The sequence below is a fragment of the Schistocerca gregaria genome, chromosome 1, assembly GCF_023897955.1.
Source record: "Schistocerca gregaria isolate iqSchGreg1 chromosome 1, iqSchGreg1.2, whole genome shotgun sequence".
Taxonomy (NCBI): Eukaryota; Metazoa; Arthropoda; class Insecta; order Orthoptera; family Acrididae; genus Schistocerca; species Schistocerca gregaria.
The window spans coordinates 730,605,844-730,630,081 of record NC_064920.1 but is presented as its reverse complement, the minus strand read 5'-3'; the positions used below and the strand labels follow the sequence as shown (position 1 = coordinate 730,630,081).

The 24,238-nt window shown below is 38.7% G+C and overlaps 1 protein-coding gene across 2 annotated transcripts in view; it reads right to left on the bottom strand.

Annotated features, from left to right (window-relative positions):
* Positions 1-24,238, bottom strand: part of LOC126267091 (uncharacterized) — a 201,682-nt gene that overhangs the window by 45,027 nt on the left and 132,417 nt on the right. For both annotated transcript variants that reach the window (XM_049971963.1, XM_049971973.1), the window contains one exon: positions 8,693-8,816. In XM_049971963.1, the coding sequence (XP_049827920.1) occupies positions 8,693-8,816 (124 nt within the window). The remainder of the gene's footprint in view (positions 1-8,692; positions 8,817-24,238) is intronic.

The window sequence follows — 24,238 nt, the reverse complement described above, 5'->3', positions numbered from 1 at the left end:
ACCATGTACAGCGTGTGCAGGCACTATCAGCAGCTGATAGGCCTCCATGGGTACACTTCTGCGAATGGTTCATCCAACAATGTGTCAATCCTCATTTCAGTGCAAATGTTCTCTTTAGGGATGAGGCTTCATTCCAACGTGATAAAATTGTAAATTTTCACAATCAACATGTGTGGGCGGACGAGAATCTGCATGCAATTGTGCAATCACATCATCAACACAGATTTTCTGTGAACGTTTGGGCAGGCATTTTTGGTGATGTCTTGATTGGGCCCCATGTTCTTCCACCTACGCTCAATGGAGAACGTTATCATGATTTCATACGGGATACTCTACATGAGCTGCTAGAACATGTGCCTTTACAAGTACGACACAACATGTGGTTCATGCACGATGGAGCTCCTGCACATTTCAGTCGAAGTCTTTGTACACTTCTCAACAACAGATTCAGTGACCGATGGATTGGTAGAGGTGGACCAATTCCATGGCCTCCACGTTCTCCTGATCTCAACTCTCTTGACTTTCATTTATTGGGGCATTTGAAAGCTCTTGTCTATGCAAACACAGTACCAAATGTAGACTCTTCGTGCTCATATTGTGGGCGTCCGTGATACAATACGCCATTCTCCAAGGCTGCATCAGTGCATCAGGGACTCCATGCGACTGAAGGTTGATGCTTGTATCCTCGCTAACGGAGGACATTTTGAACATTTCCTGTAACAAAGTATTTGAAGTCACGCTGGTACATTCTATTGCTGTGTGTTTCCATTCCATGATCAATGTGATTTGAAGAGAAGTAATAAAATGAGCTCTAACATGGAAAGTAAGCATTTCTGGACACATGTCCACATAATGTATTTTCTTTATTTGTGTCTGAGGAATGTTTCCTGAAAGTTTGCCCGTACCTGTTTGTAACACCCTGTATAAGTACACTTTACATCAGTTTTGCACATTTTCTAATAATACTACATTTCTACTCTTAATAATGTTGTACGTGGCAAGATCAACCAAATGATATACTTTAGTAGACTCATAATACCATCTTTCCCAACCTGAGTCCTATTTCTGGTATTTTTTCTTTGGGAATATAACTTGTCTTCATGGTCACTGTAAGAATGACATGTATTGGGGTGAAAAATATCTCCACTGGTTACTGCTTTTGAAACTTTGTCACTAGGCTTTTGCAGGATGATTGGAGTCTATCTTCAAGAGGATGTCAATCCAGGTTTTTCAATATTTATGTAACATTATCCTGTGAATCAAAGAACCTCTGGGCATTTGTGCTGCCCTTCTCTTTATACATTCAATACCCCCTGTTAGTCTTATTTGCTATGAGGTCCACACACTTCAGCTACAGTCTTAGATGGTGATCTGTAAGCAGTTACCTTTGTAGACTGATAGCACTTTCCCATTATATTCCCAATTAACTGAAACCTGCCATCTCCATTACAATTGATTTATGTGATAATTCCATCTGCGCAATTCTGGAATTATCATATGTGGGAGTAAAGAAAATTTATACCTCACAGGGATACAGTTTATGCGAGGCTACATATGTCAATTGTTCATCTGTAATAGTTGTGGAGCTCTAGAAAAAATGTGAGTGGTGATTAAAAAGTTTCCATATGGAGGCCATACAGTCCAGAATCAATATGCCAATACAGCAAAATTGCTGTGAGCATTGAGGCAATCTTGCCACTGATGCACCTGGTTGATGATATCCGTTTCATAAAACTCCGTGTCCTGCTGTGTCAAGAAGTCTGTAACTGCTTGCTGTGCATTCTTGTGTGACAGGAATTGTCAACCCTTCAAGGCCTTTTTTTAAGGGGCTGAAGGTGTGATAATTACATGACGCAAGATCTAGACTATAGGGTGGGTGCTTGAGTGTCTCCCACCAGCCTCTGTTGCATTCAAGGAATATGCTGCTTCTTGTGTCAACCTGTGACCAGCACAGAACTTGGTGCACAGTCCCATGATGGTTTTCAACAGATATGCTGTACAATACACATTCTTTGTTTTCCGAAGGCTGTGTACTGGTGTTTGTCGTTCAGCAGCCAAGAAATAAGTAACAGTATGTTGGTCACCTATCAGAAAGACATGAATGTCACACTACGCCCTTACCTTCATCTTTATGCTCATATATCCACATCAGAGTCATGCTATGTTGCATATACACTGTGGCAATGACCTCAAACAGAAACTTTCTGATTGCCCCTTATATTATTGAATGGCTGTTTGATTTGCTCCACTTTGAGACATGTCATGCGTGTGAGAGGTTTTTCTCTCCTTGCAAGAGACAAGTTTCCTTTTTGGTACATTGTGGTAACTTGTATACATCTGTAAAATTGAAAATGTTCCATGTGCCAATGGCACAATTTGATGGCATTTCAAATATAAGATTAGCAATCTCGTCTTTGTTTGTGATGAACAAATCCATGTTATTTATCAGTATAAATGGACACAAGCGTTCCCTCTTACTTACTCACTGGTCATACTGGACTCAAGAGTCCATTACCGCAGCAACGTATTTTTGGCATCTGTCTCTGTCTTGGGCTATTTCCTTCCATTCACCTTCAATACCTAGGCTCCTCAAATCAGCCTTCACATTGTCCTACCATCTATGCCTCGGTCTCCCCACAGGACATTTTCCTTCTAGGTGCCCTACCAGTATTCTGTGCTCTGCCCTGCCCTCATCCATTCGAGCTACGTGACCCGCCCATCGCAGCCTACATGATTTAATAATACTGATTATGTCAGGGCTTGAATAGAGTTCGTGAACCTCTTTGTTATGCAGTTTTCGCCACTCTCTGCTAATGTCATCCCTTTTTGCTCCGGAAATGTTCCTCAAAATTTTGTTTTCAAATACTCAAAACGACTTTTCATTTTGCACAGTGAGAGAACAAGCCTCACACCCATACAGCATAACTGGTAGAATAATAGTTTTGTATACTCTAATCTTTAAACTCCTAGACAATATCTGTGATGAAAGTAACTTGTTCAGTGAGAAGTAGCATGCATTTCCCGCCCATAATCTCTTCTTCAGTTCGGAATCAATTTCATTTCTCAAAGTGATGTCCACGCCTAGATACTTAAATGTGCTCACTTTTTCAAACTGCATGTCTCCAACTCTTAGCATTTCCTGATTTCCTGCTGTTGGCATTCTTGTAGTAAACAAGTATTTAGTTTTGTCTTCACTTATCCTTAGACCTACATCTTCACTAGCCTTGATTAATGCATTTGCATTTGCTGTTACAGATTCTTTCCTATTGCTAATGATGTTTAGATCATCTGCATACTCTAATATTTAGTACTTCTATTTAACTCCACACCCTCTGAATTATCTGCTGCCATTTGTACAATATATTCTAGGACAAAATTAAAAAGTAGCGGAGACAGGGCATCTCCCTGCTTAAGTCCGTTCTTTATTACAAATTCTTCTGGCTCCAATTTCCCCACACGTACTCTACCTTTTGTGTTTTTCAAACTTGCTTCTGTAAGCCTAACATACTTCTTTGGTATTCAAAGTTCCAAAATAATTCTGTACAATTTTGATTGCAATACTGAATCATATGCTTTTGTAAAATCTATGAAAAGATTATGAACTGGTTTATTGTATTTCCATTTCTTTTCCAAAATTTGACGCAGGGTGAATATTTGGTCTGTAGTTGATCTGTTCCTCCGAAAGCCGGTTTGGTACTCCCCCACAATTTCATTTGCATATGTTGTAAGCCTGCTTAGAAGAATATTCGAGAAAATTTTGGAACATATGGATAATAGTGATATCCCTCTATAATTACTACAATCCATTTTGGCAACTTTCTTAAAAATTGGGATCAGAATCGACTCCTGTCACTCTTCAGGTATCAGGTATCATCTCTGAGTTCCATACTTTAGATATCACTTTGTGAACTACTTCCACTAATTTCTGTCCCCCATTTTTAACAAATTCTGCAGTTATGCAATCTGATCCTGGTGCTTTCTGGTTTTTCAATTTTTTGATTGCATCTCTTACTTCCTTTAATGTTGGCTCAGGTCTCTGGGGTTCTGCTGTACGTATTTCGAACGCCTGCTCATTTCCTGCTTCCTGGTGTACATTTAATAGCTGCTCAAAATACGCCCTCCACTTACTTAATATAGCACTGGGGTCCGTCAGTGTTCCCCCAGCATCCCCTCGAAGTACATTTGTCGTAGCCTTGAAGCCCTTCCTATACACATTTATGTCTAGGTAATGTTCCCTAATGTTTTTGTTTTAGTGTTTGTTTTCATTTTTGTAATTTGATTGTTCAAATAATCCCTCTTCTTTGCCCATAGCCTACGACCAACTTCCCTTCTCAAGTTCAAGAACTCCTCCCGTTTTGTGTCTCCCATTCTATCCCAATCTAATCGTGCTTTTCTCCTTTCTTCTACCAATTTCTTGCATTCCTCATCAAACCACGGTTTCCTCCTGTTCTTCTTAATTGTACCTATTGTGACCTTCACTGCCTCTTTGATATTATTCCTCACAGTGATCCACTGTTTATTTACATCCTCATCTTCGTGTGTCCTGTGAGCATCAAACCTATTTGAAATTTCTATCATGTACCTTATTCTAAAGTTTTCATCATTTAGCTTGTCAGTGTCAAACCTAACAAGTTCTGCAATGTGGCACCTTGATGTTGTTGTAGATAGCCATTGGTGAACTTTGGCAACTACAAGAAAATGGTCAGAATCGCAGTCTGCTCCCCTGAAAATCCTAACATTTTCTATACTAGTGTGCCATCTCCGATCTACAAGAACATGATCAATTTGGTTTTGGGTGTGTCAATCCAGAGAGACCCAAGTTGCTTTTTGAATGCCCTTCCTTTTGAAATATGTGCCATCAACACTCATGTGTTTTGAAACAGCAAAATTAACCACCCTTATGCCATTATCATTCAAAATGTTATGCAAATTTTCTTTCCCAATTGTAGGCCGGAATGCTTCCTCCTTCCCTATCTTCACATTAAAATCGCCTATGATTAATTTTGTATTGCACAGGGAGAACTCATCCCACAGTTCTTCATAAAAGCCATCTTTAACAACCTCTTCAGTGTCTTCAGTTGGTGCGTTTACATTAATTACTACAAGTCTATTCCACCTGCCAGACAATGCTATAACTGATAGTCCACCACTAATGAACCTTTTTCTCTGATTGCATGAAGCACTTTTCTATGTACTGCGAAACCTGTTCCAAAACTGTGAGCTTCCGCACCTCCATAGAAAAATGAATAGTTACCCCTTTTTCCCTTTTTATGCTAACCTCCCCCTGCCACCGAGTTTCTTGAATAGCTGTAATGTCTGCATCATATCTATCTAATTTGTCTAGTAATGTCTGGAACATTCCTGGCCTGTTCAAATGTTTAACATGCCATGTTCCCAACCTGAAAGCTCCTTTCGGCCTGAATCTCTTCGAAGTAGGTTCCGCCCGGAGATGTGAATGGGAACCTAGTTTACCTCCGGAATATTTTACTTCAAAGGGACCCATGCCCATTAATGTTGCTGATTCTTGATGAATGGATTTGATAGTTAGAGAAGAACAAACGTTCTCTCACAGTCATAAAAAATTCTATGTGTAAAATTTATTTTGCAGCCATTTGTAACTATTGGACTACCCAACAAGAGATGAGCTGTATGTTTTTAAGTATGTGCAAGTATTATCCAACCATCATTTAATTTCTTCTGTTTTCAACACCATCACAAAGAAAATGACATTTCCATATTTGTTAGTCACTGCTATGGTACATATCAGTGGGCCCTATACACTGTATCAGTGGCCCCACATACTGGATATAGAGTTAAATCAACTTGTCATTCATGATGAGGCACCTGAGTCAATGTACCACATGTTCAGACTCATCGAATGTGAAGATACTATAATACCTGCAATGAAATCTGCATTTTCATCAGATTTATTGGTCTTTTCTTGACAATATGACTCAACAACTTTCTTTGGATTAGTTGATACCACACACGCAGTCCCAAAGTTCTAAATGTGCTCGTACAGAGAACTTCCAATCTCCAACTTATGGTCATTTGGTTTCTCAATAAGGAACTGATTTTGGTTGAAACTTAACTTCATATTCAGCTGAATACAGGTAAAACAGAGTAAACGTCCACATACACAAAAGCTAAATTTAATCTTGTCAGAGACTTTTCACTCAGCCTTTAATCAATTAGTGCTCTCAGTAACTCAAATACTTGAATGTTGCTGCACATGAAGGGAATTTTTATGATTATTAGTAATTAAAAAGAAAAGCCACCTCAACCATTAAACATAACAACAGAATATATACTTTTACTTACTCCAAATATCACACAACACACAGAACATAAACCTTACAGCCAGCCAATACTTATGTATATGATGTAATCTCATGAATAACTGTGGGAACATAAAAAAATGTATTCTGCTGCATTACAATGTATGCCATACATAAGTTCAAGATGTATCTCTGTAATATAAAATTACCTTATTACTGATCCTAAATCATGAGTCAAAATGTTTGGCTCACATAACCATAACAGTATTTCCAAAACAAACAGAAAACAAACAGCATAGAGACTGCATTGGTGAACACTATTTCTTAGCTCTTTCAGTTATCAAACACATTAAAAGATCAACTGTGAAATGTGGAAATATTCTTTTTCCCAACTTCCAATGGGACCAGCCCCAGAATTAACAAAGAACAACTAGTATTTTTCCAGCATTATAATGACCTTAGAATAAAAGTTGACAGTTCTCCTAGTATGGTTGTAATTATTGCAAAATTTACAAAACAGGGCCCTATCTTAAAGCAAATATCACATTACACCACAAAAAAAGAAAAAAAAAAGTAGCTCCAGCTGAGCTTTAAGGAATCTAAATTACACCCCTCTTTTGCTCACACGCATGTACTGTCAGTTGCACTAGGAGTAAAAGCTGCTATGATTCTCATCGATCAACAATGTGTTGTGGTCCCTCAAATCCTTCATCATAACTATTTGGCACTCCTGTATAAAGGTCGCTGGAAGGTTAATGCCTACACAAGATCTTACCCAGTGGCATGCATATTGACCAAGTCTATTATTTGGTATTGAACACATGAGCCACACTTCTGCAGAAAATTAGACTGTCTGATATAAATTTTCCCACCATGGATGCTCCCAGACAAGCCATTGTAGCATATCTGTGCCAATTTTATAGACCCATCTTGAAAGCCAATGGATCTGGTAATTGCAAACATTTCATTCTAGTACCCATACGTTGTCTAATTATTGCTGTAATTATTGCAAAATTTACAAAACAGGGCCCTATCTTAAAGCAAATATCACATTACACCACAAAAAAAGAAAAAAAAAAGCAGCTCCAGCTGAGCCTTAAGGAATCTAAATTACACCCCTCTTTTGCTCGCACGCATTTACTGTCAGTTGCACTAGGAGTAAAAGCTGCTATGATTCTCACCGATCAACAATGTGTTGTGGTCCCTCAAATCCTTCATCATAACTATTTGGCACTCCTGTATAAAGGTCGCTGGAAAGTTAATGCCTATACAAGATCTTACCCAGTGGCATGCATATTGACCAAGTCTATTATTTGGTATTGAACACATGAGCCACACTTCTGCAGAAAATTAGGCTGTCTGATATAAATTTTCCCACCATGGATGCTCCCAGACAAGCCATTGTAGCATATCTGTGCCAATTTTATAGACCCATCTTGAAAGCCAATGGATCTGGTAATTGCAAACATTTTGTTCTAGTACCCATACGTTGTCTAAACAATACCACTGACACTATCAATAAAAGCCTTTGCGATTAAATGGGTGCCTAACATGACTGGCCAACCACTTTGGTGGGACCAGTTTCCATCAGATCACCAAAGTTATGTGATGTTGGGCTTGATAGCACCTGTCTGTGTCTGTTGAATGCATTGGTAAATGGAGTGCATTCACTCCTTGTGAGGGCAATTGAGGAACTACTTGACTGATAAGTAGTGGTTGCGGTCATGAAAACTGACAATGGCTGGGAGAGAGATGCACTAACTGCATGCCCCTCCATATCCACATCCAGTGATACCTATTGGCTGAGGATGACACAATCAGTTGGTACTAGTGGGCTCTCCAAGGACCATTCAGAAGGAGAGAGAAGAGTTTAACATGACTGTTCTGACAATAGCCCACAATCAATTTCCCATTAATTATAGCATCTTCACTGTTTAACTGCGAGATAAGTTAGAATACAAGTTTGTTCCATCTGGAAATGATCATTCTCTCGGGCATAATTTGAAAGAACTACTGCCCAGTGTCACAGCAGATTACCATACAGCTGTTACTTGATACCCCACATGGCCACTTCAATGCAAGTACAGAAGCATCAGGTTTTGTGATATAATTTGATTGTGATGTTACTCTCTGTGACACATTATTGCTGCACATTAAAAATATAGTGTTACCTGAAGTGCCTTTTATCACGCTACTGCAAAATAAAATTTCAATTGTATCATATAAGCTCAGCGTAACAACAGTTTATATCAGTTCATCAAGACACAAATGGAAAGAAATTGTAAAACACACACACAAAACACACACACACACACACACACACACACACACACACACACACACAAATATATATTAATTACATTATTTGCTTAAATTGCAAGGGGAGCAAACTTTCAGAAAGGGATAATATTCACCTTGTCAGTAATTTCAGACAACTTTTTGCTCAGAAAATTGTTTTCTTCAGTTATCAGCTTCATTTCTTGTTGCAGACTACTTAACTGCTTCAAAAGGGAATCCATTGTGATGTCTCCTTTGTAACTGAAACAATTAAACATAAAAATTTATGTAACCAGTTAATGAAATCAAATATTTAATTAAATTGAAAAGAGTTTCAGCATTCCTTATATTTCCTGTCACTTGTATGATTTTGACTCTAATTTAGAGAGACCTAAAACAAAACCAAGCAATGGAAAACCCAGAATGGAATGTAAAAATGTTATGAAAAGGCTAGTTGCTACTGATTATATAGATAGCAGAGATGCTGAGTTGCAGATAGGTCCAACAAGAAGAATGTCAGCAAGTGAGCTTTTGGTCAAAAAGGCTTCTGTTAAAAATAGATAACTCACAGAAACATAACCATAGTCTCTGGCAGCTGAAGCCAGACATATATAAATAATATTACGTAGATATTGCTTATCACATAACTAGGCTCAGATTATCATATGTTTTGTTAACTACATTATATAGGTTATGTATAAGATTGTATTCACAGTTACATTAATAAAAGTTTATCACTTTTTTCAGTAGATAGAAATTCATTAGTGTTAAAAATGCTATTTTCTTTCAGCCATGTCTCTACCACCATCTTAAATGTATTTTCATGTAATTCCCTTGTGCCATAAGATGTACGGCTGAAAAATGTTTTGACAGCATGTAAAAATTATTTTTAACTTTACTTAACTGAGCCCAAATAATGTCTAGTAATTTCCTATTTCTGGCACCATGTAAATGCACATATGACTTACTTTCACACTCATGGACATTCTGTTTATCAAGCATAAGTACCTTTAGTATGTAGAGGCTGGGGACTTTTAAGTGTCTTATGTTCAACAGAGTATTGTTTACAAGATGTTAGTTTGCTTAATCTAAATATACATCTGATATGGCCTCCTTCTGTTAGATAAAGACCTCTTTTGCCCAGTAGAGTTTCCCAAAAGAAGTATCCCATAATGTGTGTATGGAAAAAGGCAAAAAATGCCATTAATCATGAGTTATTTACACAGACATTCCTTGAGTTTCCTTAAAAGACATAAAGCTCTTGCCAGCTTCCTACAGAGCTTTTCTGTGTTGATGTTCCAGCATAATTTAGCCTCAATGTAGATACCTAACAACTTTACTGAGTGATTTTGTCCATTATAAAATTTCTAAGAGAAAAGAGGGTATGTTCAGTCTTACCATTATTTAATGTCAGCCTATTTTTCTCAACCATCTGAGCTACCTTTTCCATCATGGCACTGTTCATTTGTTTGACAGCATTAACATCCTTAGATGATGTGATAAAAGTCTGTCTTGAATGGACATAAGAGAATTATATGGTAGTAGTTCGGGAGGTCATTCACATTGACAACAAATAAGAAAGGACCCAGTACATCTTTTTGGGACTCTGTATTTTACTTTCAGAAGATCAGATTAATAATTTGAATTTACAGCTACCATCAAGTTTGTACTTGCCAAATATGATTTCAGTAATGCTAGTTCTATTTTAGTTGCTCCATATGTTTCAAGTTTCTTAATGAAAATTCTATGTGAGACAGTATCAAATGTGTTAGGAAGATCTACTAGAGAGGCATAGCTGTACAGCCTATTTTAAAATCCATTAGTACTGATGAACAGAACTTCTTGTACAACCTTAAATGATGACAGCACACTCCAGAACTCATATTAGGTCCCGTTGAATAAGTTGTTACTAAAAAAAAAATCATTTAAGTGGCCTTTCATTAATGTTTCAATAATTTTCGAAATTATTGGCACTGTAGCTATTGCTTTGTAATTCTGGGGTGAATTTATGTCTTCTTTTCTATATACAGACTAGACAATTGTCAGTTTGTCTAGTAATGTTCTGTCTCTAAACATTCTATTTATAAGTTGAGACAGCAGAATACATATAGCATCTATTATTCTTTTTATGATAGAATTAGAGAAAACCATGTATATATTTGGTTCTGGTGTTGCTCAGTGATCTGGCAAGATCCAGTATGGCCTTACTATAAATAGTCTACTATCCAAATTTTGGCAGGTCTACCTCAAGCTCTGCTTCTTGTGAAGTGGGAAGCCTGTCCAAATTGTCATCTAAATTACTTTCATTTGAAATTTCCCAGAATTTATAAAACTATTATTTAGCTCACCTACAATTGGTAGAACTGGTAGATTTTCTGCAGAGAGCGCTGCTTCTGTATTAACTATTTTCCAAGAAGCTTTACCTATCTTACTGGACTGGGAAATGTTGGTATCATTTGCTTTTTTTTTCTTTAGAGAAATGACATATATTCTGTATTTTTTAATTTGTCATATGAACGTCTACTCTCATTAATAGTATGGCATTTGTCATAGTAAATTCTTAACAAAATTCTAAAATTTTTCAAGTAAGGTTACATTTTTGTTTTGTCCCTTCCTTACATTTGATTTCTTGTGCTTATCAATGAGGGAAAAGTACTCATTAAATATAGTTGTAATGACATGCCATAAATAAGCATCATTCAATGAGTCATTCCCCATGACAGTGGTACACCCGTCTATTGCTAAAAATCTTTGTGTGTAATTTCTTACATTTAGTGGTTTTAACTATCTCACAGGTCAAGGTTATATTGGTTGAACATGATCTTTTTTGGATCAGTTTACTTTCTGGAATATTCAATCATGGTCAGACAACATAGATTTAACAACACTTAAAATTATACAAACTCTGCCAGTGTTTGATGTCTTGGTAGGCTTGTAGTTAAGATAAGAGAAATTGTACACCTTGAGGGTCTCCAGTAGAAGGTTACTTTTAGTTTTAATTGGCACAGTAGAAGGTTACTTTTAGAATTTTCAATCAACACATCAGTATTACTGTCACCAATAATTAAAAATTTATGACTCTTGTATCTAAGTAGGTGCATTATCAGATTATTTATTTGCTGTATAAAAATGTTAGTACTACCTCTGAGCACACAGTACTCACTTGCTACCATGTCTTGCTGTCAGGGAAGTGAATGGCAGTAGTTTTAATTTCTCTTTCACATACTAAATGCTTGTCGTCTATTATCTTAACTGTATAATGAAGGTTACTTTTCATTAGTAATTTATACCCCACCTTTTCATATATTTGACCTACAGTAGCATGTTAAAAGTAGTTACAAGTTTACAGCCAGCTGGAATATCTTATTGTGTTCATGTTCCTTCAATCAGTGCACTTTTTTTTGAGTCATCCGTCTTCTGACTGGTTTGATGTGGCCCACCATGAATTCCTCTTGCGTGCCAACCTCTTCATCCCAGAGTAGCACTTGCAACCTATGTCCTCAATTATTTGTTGAATGTATTCCAATCTCTGTCTTCCTCTAAAGTTTTTGCCCTCTACAGCTCCCTCTAGTACCATAGAAGTCATTCCCTGATGTCTTATCAGATGTCCTATCATACAGTTCCTTCTCCTTGTCAATGTTTTCCTCATATTCCTCCCCTCTCCGATTCCATGCACAACCTTCTCGTTCCTTACCTTATCAATCCACCTAATTTTCAACATTCTTCTGTGGCACCACATCTCAAATTCTCTTGTGTTCCAATTTTCCCACAGTCCATGTTTTGCTACCACACAACGCTGTGCTCCAAATGCACATTCTCAGAAATTTCTTCCCCAAATTAAGATCTATGTTTCAGACTAGTAGACTTCTCTTGGCTAGGAATGCTCGTTTTGCCGGTGCTAGTCTGCTTTTGATGTCCTCCTTGCTGCAGCCATCAATGGTTATTTTGCTGCCTACTTAGCAGAATTCCTTGACTTCATCTACTTTGTGACCATCAATCCTGGTGTTAAGTTTCAATTAGTTCTCATTTCTGCTACTTTATTTTTGTCTTTCTTCAATTTACTCTCAATCCATGTTCTCTGCTCATATGACTGTTCATTCCATTCAGCAGATCATGTAATTCTTCTTCACTTTCACTCAGGGTAACTGTGTCACCAGCAAATCATATCAGTGATATCCTTTCACCTCAAATTTAATTCCACTCCTGAACCTTACTTTTATTTCCATCATTGCTTCTTCACTGTACAGATTAAACAGTAGAGGTGAAAGACTACATCTCTGTCTTACACCCTTTTTAATCCGAGTACTTTGTTCTCGGTCATCCACTCTTATTAAGCCCTCTTGGCTCTTGTACATATTGTATATTATCCATCTGTCCTTATAGCTTACCCACTTTTTCTCAGAATTTTGAAGATCTTGCACCATTTCACATTGTCGAACACTTTTTCCAGGTCAACAAATGCTAAGAATGTGTCTTGATTTTTCTTTAGTCTTGCCTCCATTATCAACTGAAACATCAGATTTGCTTCTCTAGTGCCTTTACCTTTCCTAAAGCCAAACTGATCATCATCTAACACATCCCAAATTTTATTTTCCATTCTTCTGTATATTATTCTTCTTACCAACTTGGATGCATGAGCTGTTAAGCTGATTGTGTAATAATTCTCGCACTTGTCAACTCTTCCTCTCTGGGGGACACCACCTTGACGAAGCACTGTCCATGCGGGTGGAGAGGTTTGCGTATCCACAGCAAGCTGAGAGCTATGCCGAAGGTAGAGCCTCAGGGATACTGGGTGACCTCCCTGAGTAATTAGCCTTACACCGCGCGGGGTATTCGTGGTGTGGACCTTCTAGATCCCCAAATCTCGTGGGACCAACTTGGACACGACTATAGAAAATAAAGAAAAAGAAACTGAGGATCAAATTGGGACCTCAGATACCCAAATGTTGTGGACAGAACCGATGGAAGGCATTTCCACTATTAAATCAGGGTCTAGACCTGAGCCAGAAGTGGGAACTGTAACCGAGAAGCTGGACTAGATTAAGATCAAAAGGTTGTCTGGGGGCCAGAGGAGGAAGCTACTCAGGGAACAGAGAAAAAAGGAAGGAAAAGAATGGCTTCCTAAAAACAAGTGGAGGGAAGTAAAGGGACTAGAACCCAAGACCCCCAGGAAAAAACTGTCTCAGGTTGAAGGGGACACGCAGACCCCACAACATCAAAGACAGGCACAGTAAGCGGATGAGGTAGAAATCAAAGATTTCCTCCTCCCTGGATAAGCGAGTCCAGAAGAAACTGAGGCAAGAAATAGGGAAATAGACCTATAGTACTGCAGTCTCGGTTTTTAGGATGGCAGTTATCCAGAAAGGTTATCCACTGGTAGCCATTACCTCTCAGCAGGAGGAACTAGTACAGATGGCCCTCTTTGAAAATATTGGGAAGGGGGCACTGGCCCAGGTCCAAACTTCAGGAGGGTTTATCTAGATTATAGTGCACTCCTTTTTGTCTGTGAGGGGATGCACACAGTAGAATGGCTCAAGGACAAGGTGCCCATGATATCCCTGTGGTCAAGATGGCAGCGGAGCTTCTTAAGATCACAAAGATTTCATTATGGGTACCTAAGATCCTTAAGGAAGTCTCTCCCAAGACTCTGTTCAGGAAAATTGGGACCCAGAACCCAAAAGTCCTGACAGAAGACTGGAGAGTGATTAACCAGAAGGTTGCTCTGGAAGGACGAACGCTGGTGGTGGAGGTTGGTGAGAAGTCCCTGAAGGCAATGTGGGAGCAGAACCTGAAACTGTTTTTCGGGTTCTCACAGGTCACCATCAGGGTTCTCAAAGACCTCAAAGATAGCAGTAAGATTAATCTGCAGCACTGTAAAGGGATCTCTGCTGCCCTGAGCCGCTGCCTGAGGAGACAGGAAGTGGACATGGCCCTCATACAAGAACCCTATTTATACAAAGGGGTGTAACAGGCCTTGGAGGCACTGGAGGTAAGCTGATCAATGCTAAAAATCTAAGAAACTCCAGAACACGCATCTATGTTATAAATGGCATTTCTTTCATGCCAGTGATGGATTTCTGCTCTAGGGACTTAGTGACCATCAAAATGCAGCAATGTGAGGAAGGTATCACTAGGGAAATTATTTTGCCCTCAGCATACCTCCCTTACGAAGACAGTTCTCCCCCTCACTTGGAGGTGAAGAGACTGGTAGAGACTTGACATTGGCAAGGTGACCAACTGCTGGTGGGATGTGACAACAGTGCCCACAACCTAGTGTGGGGCAGCAAGGACACCAACAGTAGAGGTGAGTACCTTCTTGAATTTCTCTTAGCTAACAACTTAGAGGTCCTGAATAGGGGCGATGAACCTACATTCAGGAAGAGCAGAAGGGAAGAAGTAACTGACATAACATTTGGTTCCATGACGATGGGTAGCTATGCCAAACAATGGCATGTGGTGTTGGAGCCATCCTCATCGGAATACATGTACATTAAATACATGTACATTAAATTCAAGGTTGAAATGGGAACCAGACAGACCATGACTAGGAGCGACCTTAACTTGGGCTTGACTTACACTTCTCAGAAATTAAAACCACAATAAGGAAGCCAGTAGAATTTGAGGAAGTAGCAGAGGCTGTTACCTCTGCCATAGTGATCTCATATCAGGACAACTGTACAATCATCAGGGAGTGCATAAATAGGAATGTTCCTTGGTGGAATAACAAACTGGAAACGCAAAGAAAACAGGTATGGAGACTGTTTAATATTGTGAGACGTAAAAGACAATGGGCTAAATATTGTGAGGCCCTTGTCAATTACAATCTTGCAATAAGACAAGCAAAGGAGGCATGCTGGAAGGCATTCTGTGAAGAAGCGGAGGACATGGCTTCGTAAGTCTGACTTTGCAAGATTCTCACTAGAGTACCAACCAATCCAGGAGATATGTTGAGGAAGGAGGATGGGGAATATACAAAGACAAGACATGAGATTCTGGAATTGCTCCTCATAACTCACTTTCCTCAATATGCTCTGACTGAAAACACAGACCAGTATGTGACCCCAGAGAGACAAGGGTTCTCAGGCAGTCAAAGAGAGGACTGGGAATCAGCCAAGGAGTGTGTGAACTTCAACAAAATCCAGTGGGCGGTGGGAACATTCCAACAGTTCAAGTCACCTGGCCCAGATGGAATTTTTCAAGCTCTCCTGCAACAGGCAAGAGGAAAGCTTATAAGAGCCCTATGCAGGCTATTCAGCGTTATCTTAGCAGTAGGTATCATTCCCAATACTTGGAGGGCAGTGAAGGTTGTCCTCATTCCAAAGCTGGTTAATGTATATGTTGGGGAGAGGAGGCTAAGTAGGGTCTCTCTACACCTGAACCAACACGCATACCAACCAGGTAAATCATGTGAGATGGCTCTCCACAAACTCGTTGGGAAGGTGGAAAAAGCACTTCACTTCCAAGAAATAGCCCTCTGCATCTTCCTGGATATCGAGGGCGCATTCAGTAACATGACCTTTGATTCCATGGTAAAGGCAGCAAAGGTCCATGATCATGGGACCACTATATGTAGGTAGACCAGGGCCATGCTTAGTGGAAGGAAGGTAGAGGCTACCACTAGAGGCTGCCCACAAGAAGGAGTTTGGCCTCGTCTATTGTGGAATCTAGTGGTGGGTGAACTCATTGAGGAACTAAATTCCAGACAGTGCTTCTATCAAGGATACGCAGATGACCTTGTCATAGTAGAACTTGGCAAATTCACTGACACAGTCAGGAATATGGCACAAGGAGAGTTGGACATTGTGCAAAAATGGTGCATTAAACAGGATCTGAGAATCAATCCTAAGAAGACTGTTGTGGTGCCATTTATGAAGATACATATTCAGCATGCAAGTTGGAATCTAAAGCTCGTCGATGAAACCCTACCTGTGAAGGGGTAACCTTGGATGAGAAGCTAACTTGGACCCCTCATATTAAGAGTATCTGTTCCAAGGCAAAAAGTACTTTAGTGAGTACTAGGAGGGCTTGTGGCAAAAACTGGGGCCTAAGCCCCAGGAATATGCAGTGGATATACACCACAGTGGTTAGATCTAGGATTTCCTATTGGGCCATAGTGTGGTGGAAGAAGGTAGAACAGTGGGTTGCTGCTAAAGAGCTTGCTAAGGTATAGAGGATGGCCTGCTTAGCCATAACGGGCAGAATTAGCAGCACACCAACTGCTGGAATGGAAGCCATGCTGGATATGCTTCCACTTCACCTTAGGTTAAGATGGAAGCAGCAGCTGGGGCACACAGACTTAAAACTGGCCAAAACTGGGTCTCATGCGGATATCCAGAATCACACATTAACATAGTGAGGTAAATATAGGTATGGCTGGGGAAACACCTGCCGACTATATAATAACTCCCAACTGCTTCTATTATGGCATTTGTATGTGTGAGGCTCGCTAGTGTTCTTTTGAGGGCAGAAGTCTCATCAGATGCTCAGTTTTTACTGACATCAGTTGAACCCCCTATTATTATAATAAAATCCTTAGCTGACCATCTACAGAAGTCACTTTTGCCCACAACATCACTCAGACAGGCTCCAGGTTTAGTAAGCCCATCTACTTCAAACTTGGTTGAGTCATTCAGCACTGAACTCAATATATCAGACATACTGTGACTGTTGCTGCCTGAGAAGATCCTTATTTTGTGTTTCCTTACTGTCTTTGACACACAGCTTTTCAATTTGCAAGTATTGGGTCCTTCCCTATCATCTGTTAACAAGTTTTCTCCATTATCATTTGACACTTTTCATTCATAATTTTTGGATATGGTTAGCTCTTCAAATTTGCTTTTTAAAGGAGGAAGTTGATTTAATAGTCTTTTAGCTACTTAGTGGTTTTTTCCTTGGAACGGATCCCCAATGCCTAACACCACTGCATGTTTGAATAGTGGTTTGAGAACTACAAGTACAGTACATATGTTAGACATCGTATTATATTCTGCTACACTAACTTGTGTCTTTAGTCTTGCATTCTCTAGCTGGAGAGCTGTAATATACAGCTTATCTCTTTATGGGCGTGTCTATGTGCAGCAAGACAGCAGGGATTCTTGTCAGCCATACTGGTTGAGCATATGTTTCCTTTTGTAGTTAGTTAACTATTACACTTCAGCACAACAAAAAGACTCCTTTTATTTCATAAATTGCACAGAATCCCATTACACATTATTTCATTAAACTGAATCACATGCTTCTTTCCTAGCCAATGCCATCCTGTAGTGATGACAGTGGAAGGCACCAAATCATCAGTAATTTGTTTGAAAAAATGATCTCAAAATATCCCTGCTTGTGTCACTATTTTAGGTAGATTTAAAGGGAGACTAAGAGATGTATTAATAGTACTGGATATAAAAGAGCTAAACCAATGAAAAAGGGTGACTTGCAAGCACAAGAAGATCATTGCAGCTGAAGGAGACATCTGTGCTGAGAACAGCCCTCTGGATCTACAATGCACTAACAACAGTGCACAAAATACCTTGAGGAATGGACATGAATTCAGAAAAGTAAGAGACCTGAATTATATGAAGACTGATAGAATGTCTGTGTACCATCACCTTTCACACATTACAGTGTAAGTTCTTCTATGGAATAGGAATTGTTGAGGACAATTTTTTTTTTTCAGGTTTTTTCAAAATTTGGTTTTGCTGTCTGTCAGACATTTTATATCAATGGATAAGTGATCAAGACTTTTGGTGGAAACACTGTGTGCTCTTTTTTGTACTAAAGACAACCTTAGTGTAGAGTAATGAATGTAATTTTTCCTGCTATTGTCATTACGTACATCATTGTTCCTTTTGAACTGCAGTACATTATTTACAATAAACATCATGATGGAACACGTATATAGTGGATTCATTTTATGTGTCAGTTTGGGAACAAAGTATGAGTAGAGATGGAAGCTAATCAGCATTGCCTCAGAACTGTTACAGAAGTGAATGGTATTAGACCTTGTTTCAATGTCCATTCCGTCATAAAAATGTAAAACACATTCAACAGCTACTAAAACAATGGGCAGGGTTCTGTTGGCATGGGACAAATTTGTGGGTGAGTATGGTGTGATCAATATTTAGGTGGCAAAATACAAAGTTTGAGTGGGCTTCAGCTGGAGGTTTTAGGCCTCGTACCTATTTTCATCCCACTCCCCAAGCCTTAAGGATACGGTGCTAAAACAGAGATGTCAAATAAGTTCCTGGTGTCTTCAATTCTAATGTTTCATATTGTTTGTAGCCTTGGCTAATTTATCAGCACATTCTTTACCTAGTATTCCCATGTGGCTTAACAGCCAAATGAAAGTGCTGAGACTGCCTGCTCTGTGAAAGTAATGTACCGGATAATAAACGTTTAAAGAGTAATACAGTTCACGAGGAGCAGTGGTCTACTGGCCGCAATCTTCTGCTCAAACAATCATTATACAAGAAAAAGTTCTGGATTCAGATCATTCACATGTGTTATAGAGCTCTAGATATGGCTTCTGATTTTGAAATGAATATCCTGCACATGCTCAGGAGAGAGCATGCTTTGTGGCTTTGTGGCTTTGCTACATTGAGATGACTTGCATGCTTCAATGACACAGATCGCTGTATCATAGGTGCACCCAGATCAGAGGTTTGTTTGTGGAGAGGAAAGACTAACATATAGAAAGGAGGACAGTAACCTTTTTCAGGAGTTACATGTGCAACTGTCTCAATGACTTGCCTTGCAAAATTAGCCAACAAGGCTTTGTTGTGTTGGCACTATGAACTGTTGAACGTAGTGGGAAACAACAGCTGTCATTTACAGTTGTCAGATACTGCAAGAAGAATTTGAGAGAGCACTGAAACAGCTAAGTCAAAACGTGGCTCGTGGAACTGACAACATTTTGTCAGACCTACTGGTATCCTTGGGAGAGACAGCCATGGGATAACTACTCCACCTAGTGTGTAAGGTGCAGGAGGCAGACAAAGAACCCTCAGACTTCAAGAAGAATGTAATAATTCCATTCCCGAAGAAGGTTGATGCTGACATTTGTGAATATTACTGAACTATCTTTTTAATAAATCATGGTTGTAAAACACTGACACACATTATTTACAGAAGAATGGAGACACTGGTAGATGTTGACCTCGGGAAATGTCAGTTTGGGGTTTGGAGAAATGTATGAACATGGAAGGTAGTACAGATCCAACGAATTACCTTAAAACAGAGGTTAATGAAAAGCAAAGCTACATTTAACACATTAATGGACCTAGATAAAGCTTTCGACAACACTGACTGGAACACGCAGTTTGGAATTCTGAAGGTGCCAGGGGTAAGGCACATGGAGTGAAAGGTTAACCTAAAAATCAGGCATGGGGACAACTTAATAGAAAATCAAAAAAGCGTGGCTGAAATTATTAACAAACATTTCCTGTCAGTAACCCAACGAATTGGCTGTAGGCCCTCTGTTGAGGAAGCTATGACTTTATGTCAGGATGCATGCTCCAACATAATACCAGAAATGTACAGTAATCCTATCACTGTAGAGGAAATTCAAACAGTCATCTGGTCTTTAAAGTGTAAGAACTGTGCAGGAGTAGATAATGTATCCAATAATTTATTGAAATTTTCATGTATATGGATTAGTGATATACTGTGCTATATCTTTGATGCTTCATTTCAACAAGGCATTTTTCCTGAAAGACTCAAGTATGCCATTGTGAAGCTCCTACACAAGAAGGGTGATAGAGCTGAGCTCACTAACTACCACCCTATTTCACTGTTAACAGCCTTCTCTAAAATTCTAGAAAAATTAATGCACAATAAAATTACTGAACACCTCATAATGAACAGACTTATCAACAAGAGCCAGTTTGGCTTTCAACTGAGGATGCAGTGTATGCACTTACAAATGAAGTACTTGAATGTCTAAATCAAAAAATGATAGGAATTTGTGTTTTCTGTGACTTATCAAAGGCATTTGATTGTGTAGATCACCACATTCTCATGCAGAAAGCCAAACTACTTGGAATAATGGGTGTCACAGGTAACTGGCTGCAAACTTATCTTCACGAAAGAAAACATAAAGTAATTTTAAACAGCTCAGATGAGTCAAGGGATACCTCCGCTCAGTCTGAATGGACTTCTATTAGTTGTGGTGTGCCTCAAGGCTCAATTCTGGAGCCACTGTTGTTTTTTATGTTTATAAATGATTTACCATTGTGTGCAAGCCTGCCTTGCAAATTTACTCTTTTTGCTTTAGATACCACCAACTTCATGAGTGGAAAATCAGATGTTAATTTCGAAGAGTCAGTTAACAACATACTCTCTGAAGTGATTAACTGGTTCAGTGTTAATGGTCTCTCTATAAACTCAAGTAAGACAAATTTTATCCAGTTCCACACAAAAACAAAAAAAGTGAGAGAAATAAATGTAACTTGTGGAAATCAACCAATAGAAAGAATGGATGTGTCTAAATTTCTTGGAGAACATATTGATAGCAAAATGAACTGGTCCTTCCATATACAACAGACCCTAAAAAAATTGAGCTCGGCTATGTATGCTATCAGAATGTTGTCTTCCATTGGAGATTTAACCACTATGAAGTCCGCATACTATGGGTATTTTCACTCTGTTATGTGTTACAGAATTATCTTTTGGGGAAATTTAACTTTGGCAAAGAAACTTTTTGAGGCCAAGAAAAGGGCTATTAGAATTAAGTACAGAGTACCCCCTAGAACATCATGCCGTAACCTTTTCAAAAAGCTGCAAATAATGAACACTGTATCCCAGTACATATATTCGCTGATATGTTTTGTAATTAAGAACCCTGCACAATTACCATCAAATAAGAACTATCACAAATATAATACAAGAGGGAAAGAAAATCCTCATTTGAGACTGAAGAACCTGACAGTTGTTCAGAGAGGTGTCAAATGGCCAGGAAGAAAAATTTTTAACCATCTCTCTGACCAGATAAAATGTTTAAGAGAAAATGAATCTCTTTTTAAAGCAAAAGTAAAGGAATATTTGTTAAATATGTCTGTTTATACATTAGAAGAGTTTTATGATGCAAAAAGGGAAATAGCATTTAGATAGAATTATCTATCTTGTTAACAAAGAAATGTGCTTGCAATTTCTCTCCAAATTAAAACATGAAATTTTGTATTAACACTCAAAGAAATCTGCTGTTATATGTACAACATCTGTTTTTCCTCTAAACTTTGTATTAACTATATTTAATGAAGACTGTTTTGTATCTTTTTTTATGTTTGTTGTTTTGTATGTTTGACTCATTCCACATCTCATGTGACGTACTCACAATACGAGATCTACGGAACATGAAATAAATAAATAAATAAACAACTTGTAGAGAAACCAGCTGGTAGTCATGAGAGTTGTAGAGTATAAAAGAGAAGCAGTGATTGAGAAGGGTGTGACACCATTGTAGCCTATCCCTGACATTATTCAATGTGTACATTGAGTGAGCAGTAATGGCAACCAAAGAAAGATTTAAGAAAGAATTAAAGTTCAGGGAGAAGAAATAAAAACTGTGAAGTTTTCCAATGACATTGTAATTCTGTCAGAGACAGCAAAGGACTTGGAAGTCTAGTTGAACACAATGGATAGCGTCTTCAAAGGACAATATAAGATGAAAGTCAACAAAAGCAAAACAAGGTTAATGGAAAGTAGATAAATCAGATGAAGCTGAGGGAATTAGAATAGGAAATGAGACACTAAAAGGAGTGGATGAACCTTGCTGTTTAGGTAGTAAAATAAAAGTGAAGTAGAGAGGATACAAAATGTAAACTGGCAATGGCAAGAAAAGTGTTTCTGAAGAAGAGAAATTTGTTAACATGGAATATAGATTTAAGTGTTATGAAGTTCTTCCCAAAATTATTTGTGTGGAGTGTAGCCATGTATGAAAGTGAAACATGGATGATAAATAATTAAGAAAAGAAGAGAACAGAAGTTTTCAAGATGTGATGTGATGCTGCAGAAGAATACATAGGGTTACATTAAGTAGTGTGTGTAACCAATATGGAGACACTGAACTGAATAGACAAATAAATTTATGGTGCAAATTTGCTGAAAGAATGGCTCCTGGGGCATTATGGAACTGTCAGTCTTGGAATGGGAGAGTGGGCTAGAAGATGTAGACACAGTACAGTAAGCAGGTTTAAATGGTTGTAAGTTGCAGCAATTATATGGAAATGAAGAGGTTTGCCAGTATAGATTAACTTGGGAAGCTGCATAAAACAAGTCTTTAAATTGGAGACCACACCAAAAACATGTATATGGTGGTGTAGCTGACATGGTTGTTAACCTTGGAGATGTGGGTAATGAAGGACCAAGCAAAATATTTTTTGGAATGTTGAGATATTTGTATTTTCCTTGGGTCCAAGGAATTTGCCCATCCATATTTGTGGGCAAGGCACACACAAGTGAGTCTGAGATGTGATTTGGTACATAGAAGTATACAGGTGTAGCTGGGTCCTCATCTATGTGGGTCTTTGAAGCTGCTGATCCTTGGTGTGTAGTTCTGCAGAACAGTAATATAAACAGAAGTAATATAAATACAATACCAGTAAGATTGAGTCCGACAGTAGCTCCAATATCATTTATTGCCATCACAAAAAGTGGTACACTCAATACTGATCCCTATGGAAACGAACTTGTGAAATATTTAACTAAAACAGTTCAGATGACAGAGAAATTGTTGTACCTAAAAGGACAAATTCACTTATGTAATCTGGACAAAATGTGGTGACTGCCTTGTAATATCACAAGCTTTGTGTAAGCCAAATGACAAAGCAGTAAGATGTCATTAGTGTACAAAGCTATCTCAGTCAGCACAAGATGATGAGTGGACAATCATGGCAGTTAATAAACCACATGTGACCCCCCCCCCCCCCCCCCCCCTCAGGTCATTCTAAATGACAAGCACCTCAAGAAGTTCAACATTCATTTGCTAGCTATGTGCTTGGTAATCCTGGGTCTACTGACCTGGAGACCTGTAGGTGCCACCAGCTGTCTGTAACTGTAAGCTGTGAGCATGCTTCAGCTACCACTTCGTAGCACAGTGGTGGAACATTGTGTGTTACAGAGAATGTGGATCTTGTCTTAACTGCCCAGATTATGAAGATGGTAAAAACTTCTATTAAAAAAAACTCAATCCTAAGGTGTACTGCATGATGATAGAAGGCGCAGATGTAGAGGCAGAACAGTCATTAGCAGCGCATCAGTTGTATAAGGCAACCCTTATTTCCCTAGCTTCATATCAGACTGAGATGGAACCTTCAAACTTTAATTTACCAACTTCCAATGGAATGTGTGTATCGTTCATGGATATCAACACCTAACCTCACAACAAGACTCGTGTAGCCAGTCCTCCTGACTCAGTAATTGTTCACAAGGCTTGTACTTATTATAACAGAACACATGCTGTTACTCAGAATGAGTTTATAATAGTTAAAAGTAAAGAGAGCACCTTTGAGAAAGTATTACCTTTCAACATCAAAAGAGTTTAGAGGGAACTGCTGGCACTTTAAAATCTATCAAGTGATTGTGCAACTGGACACTGCTGGTCATAAATTCCTGGTCCTCAACAAGCAACGAACCTCAAGAAACCTAAATGCTTTTGGGAATTTGCAATTGAACCGGAGCTACACAGCACATTGAAC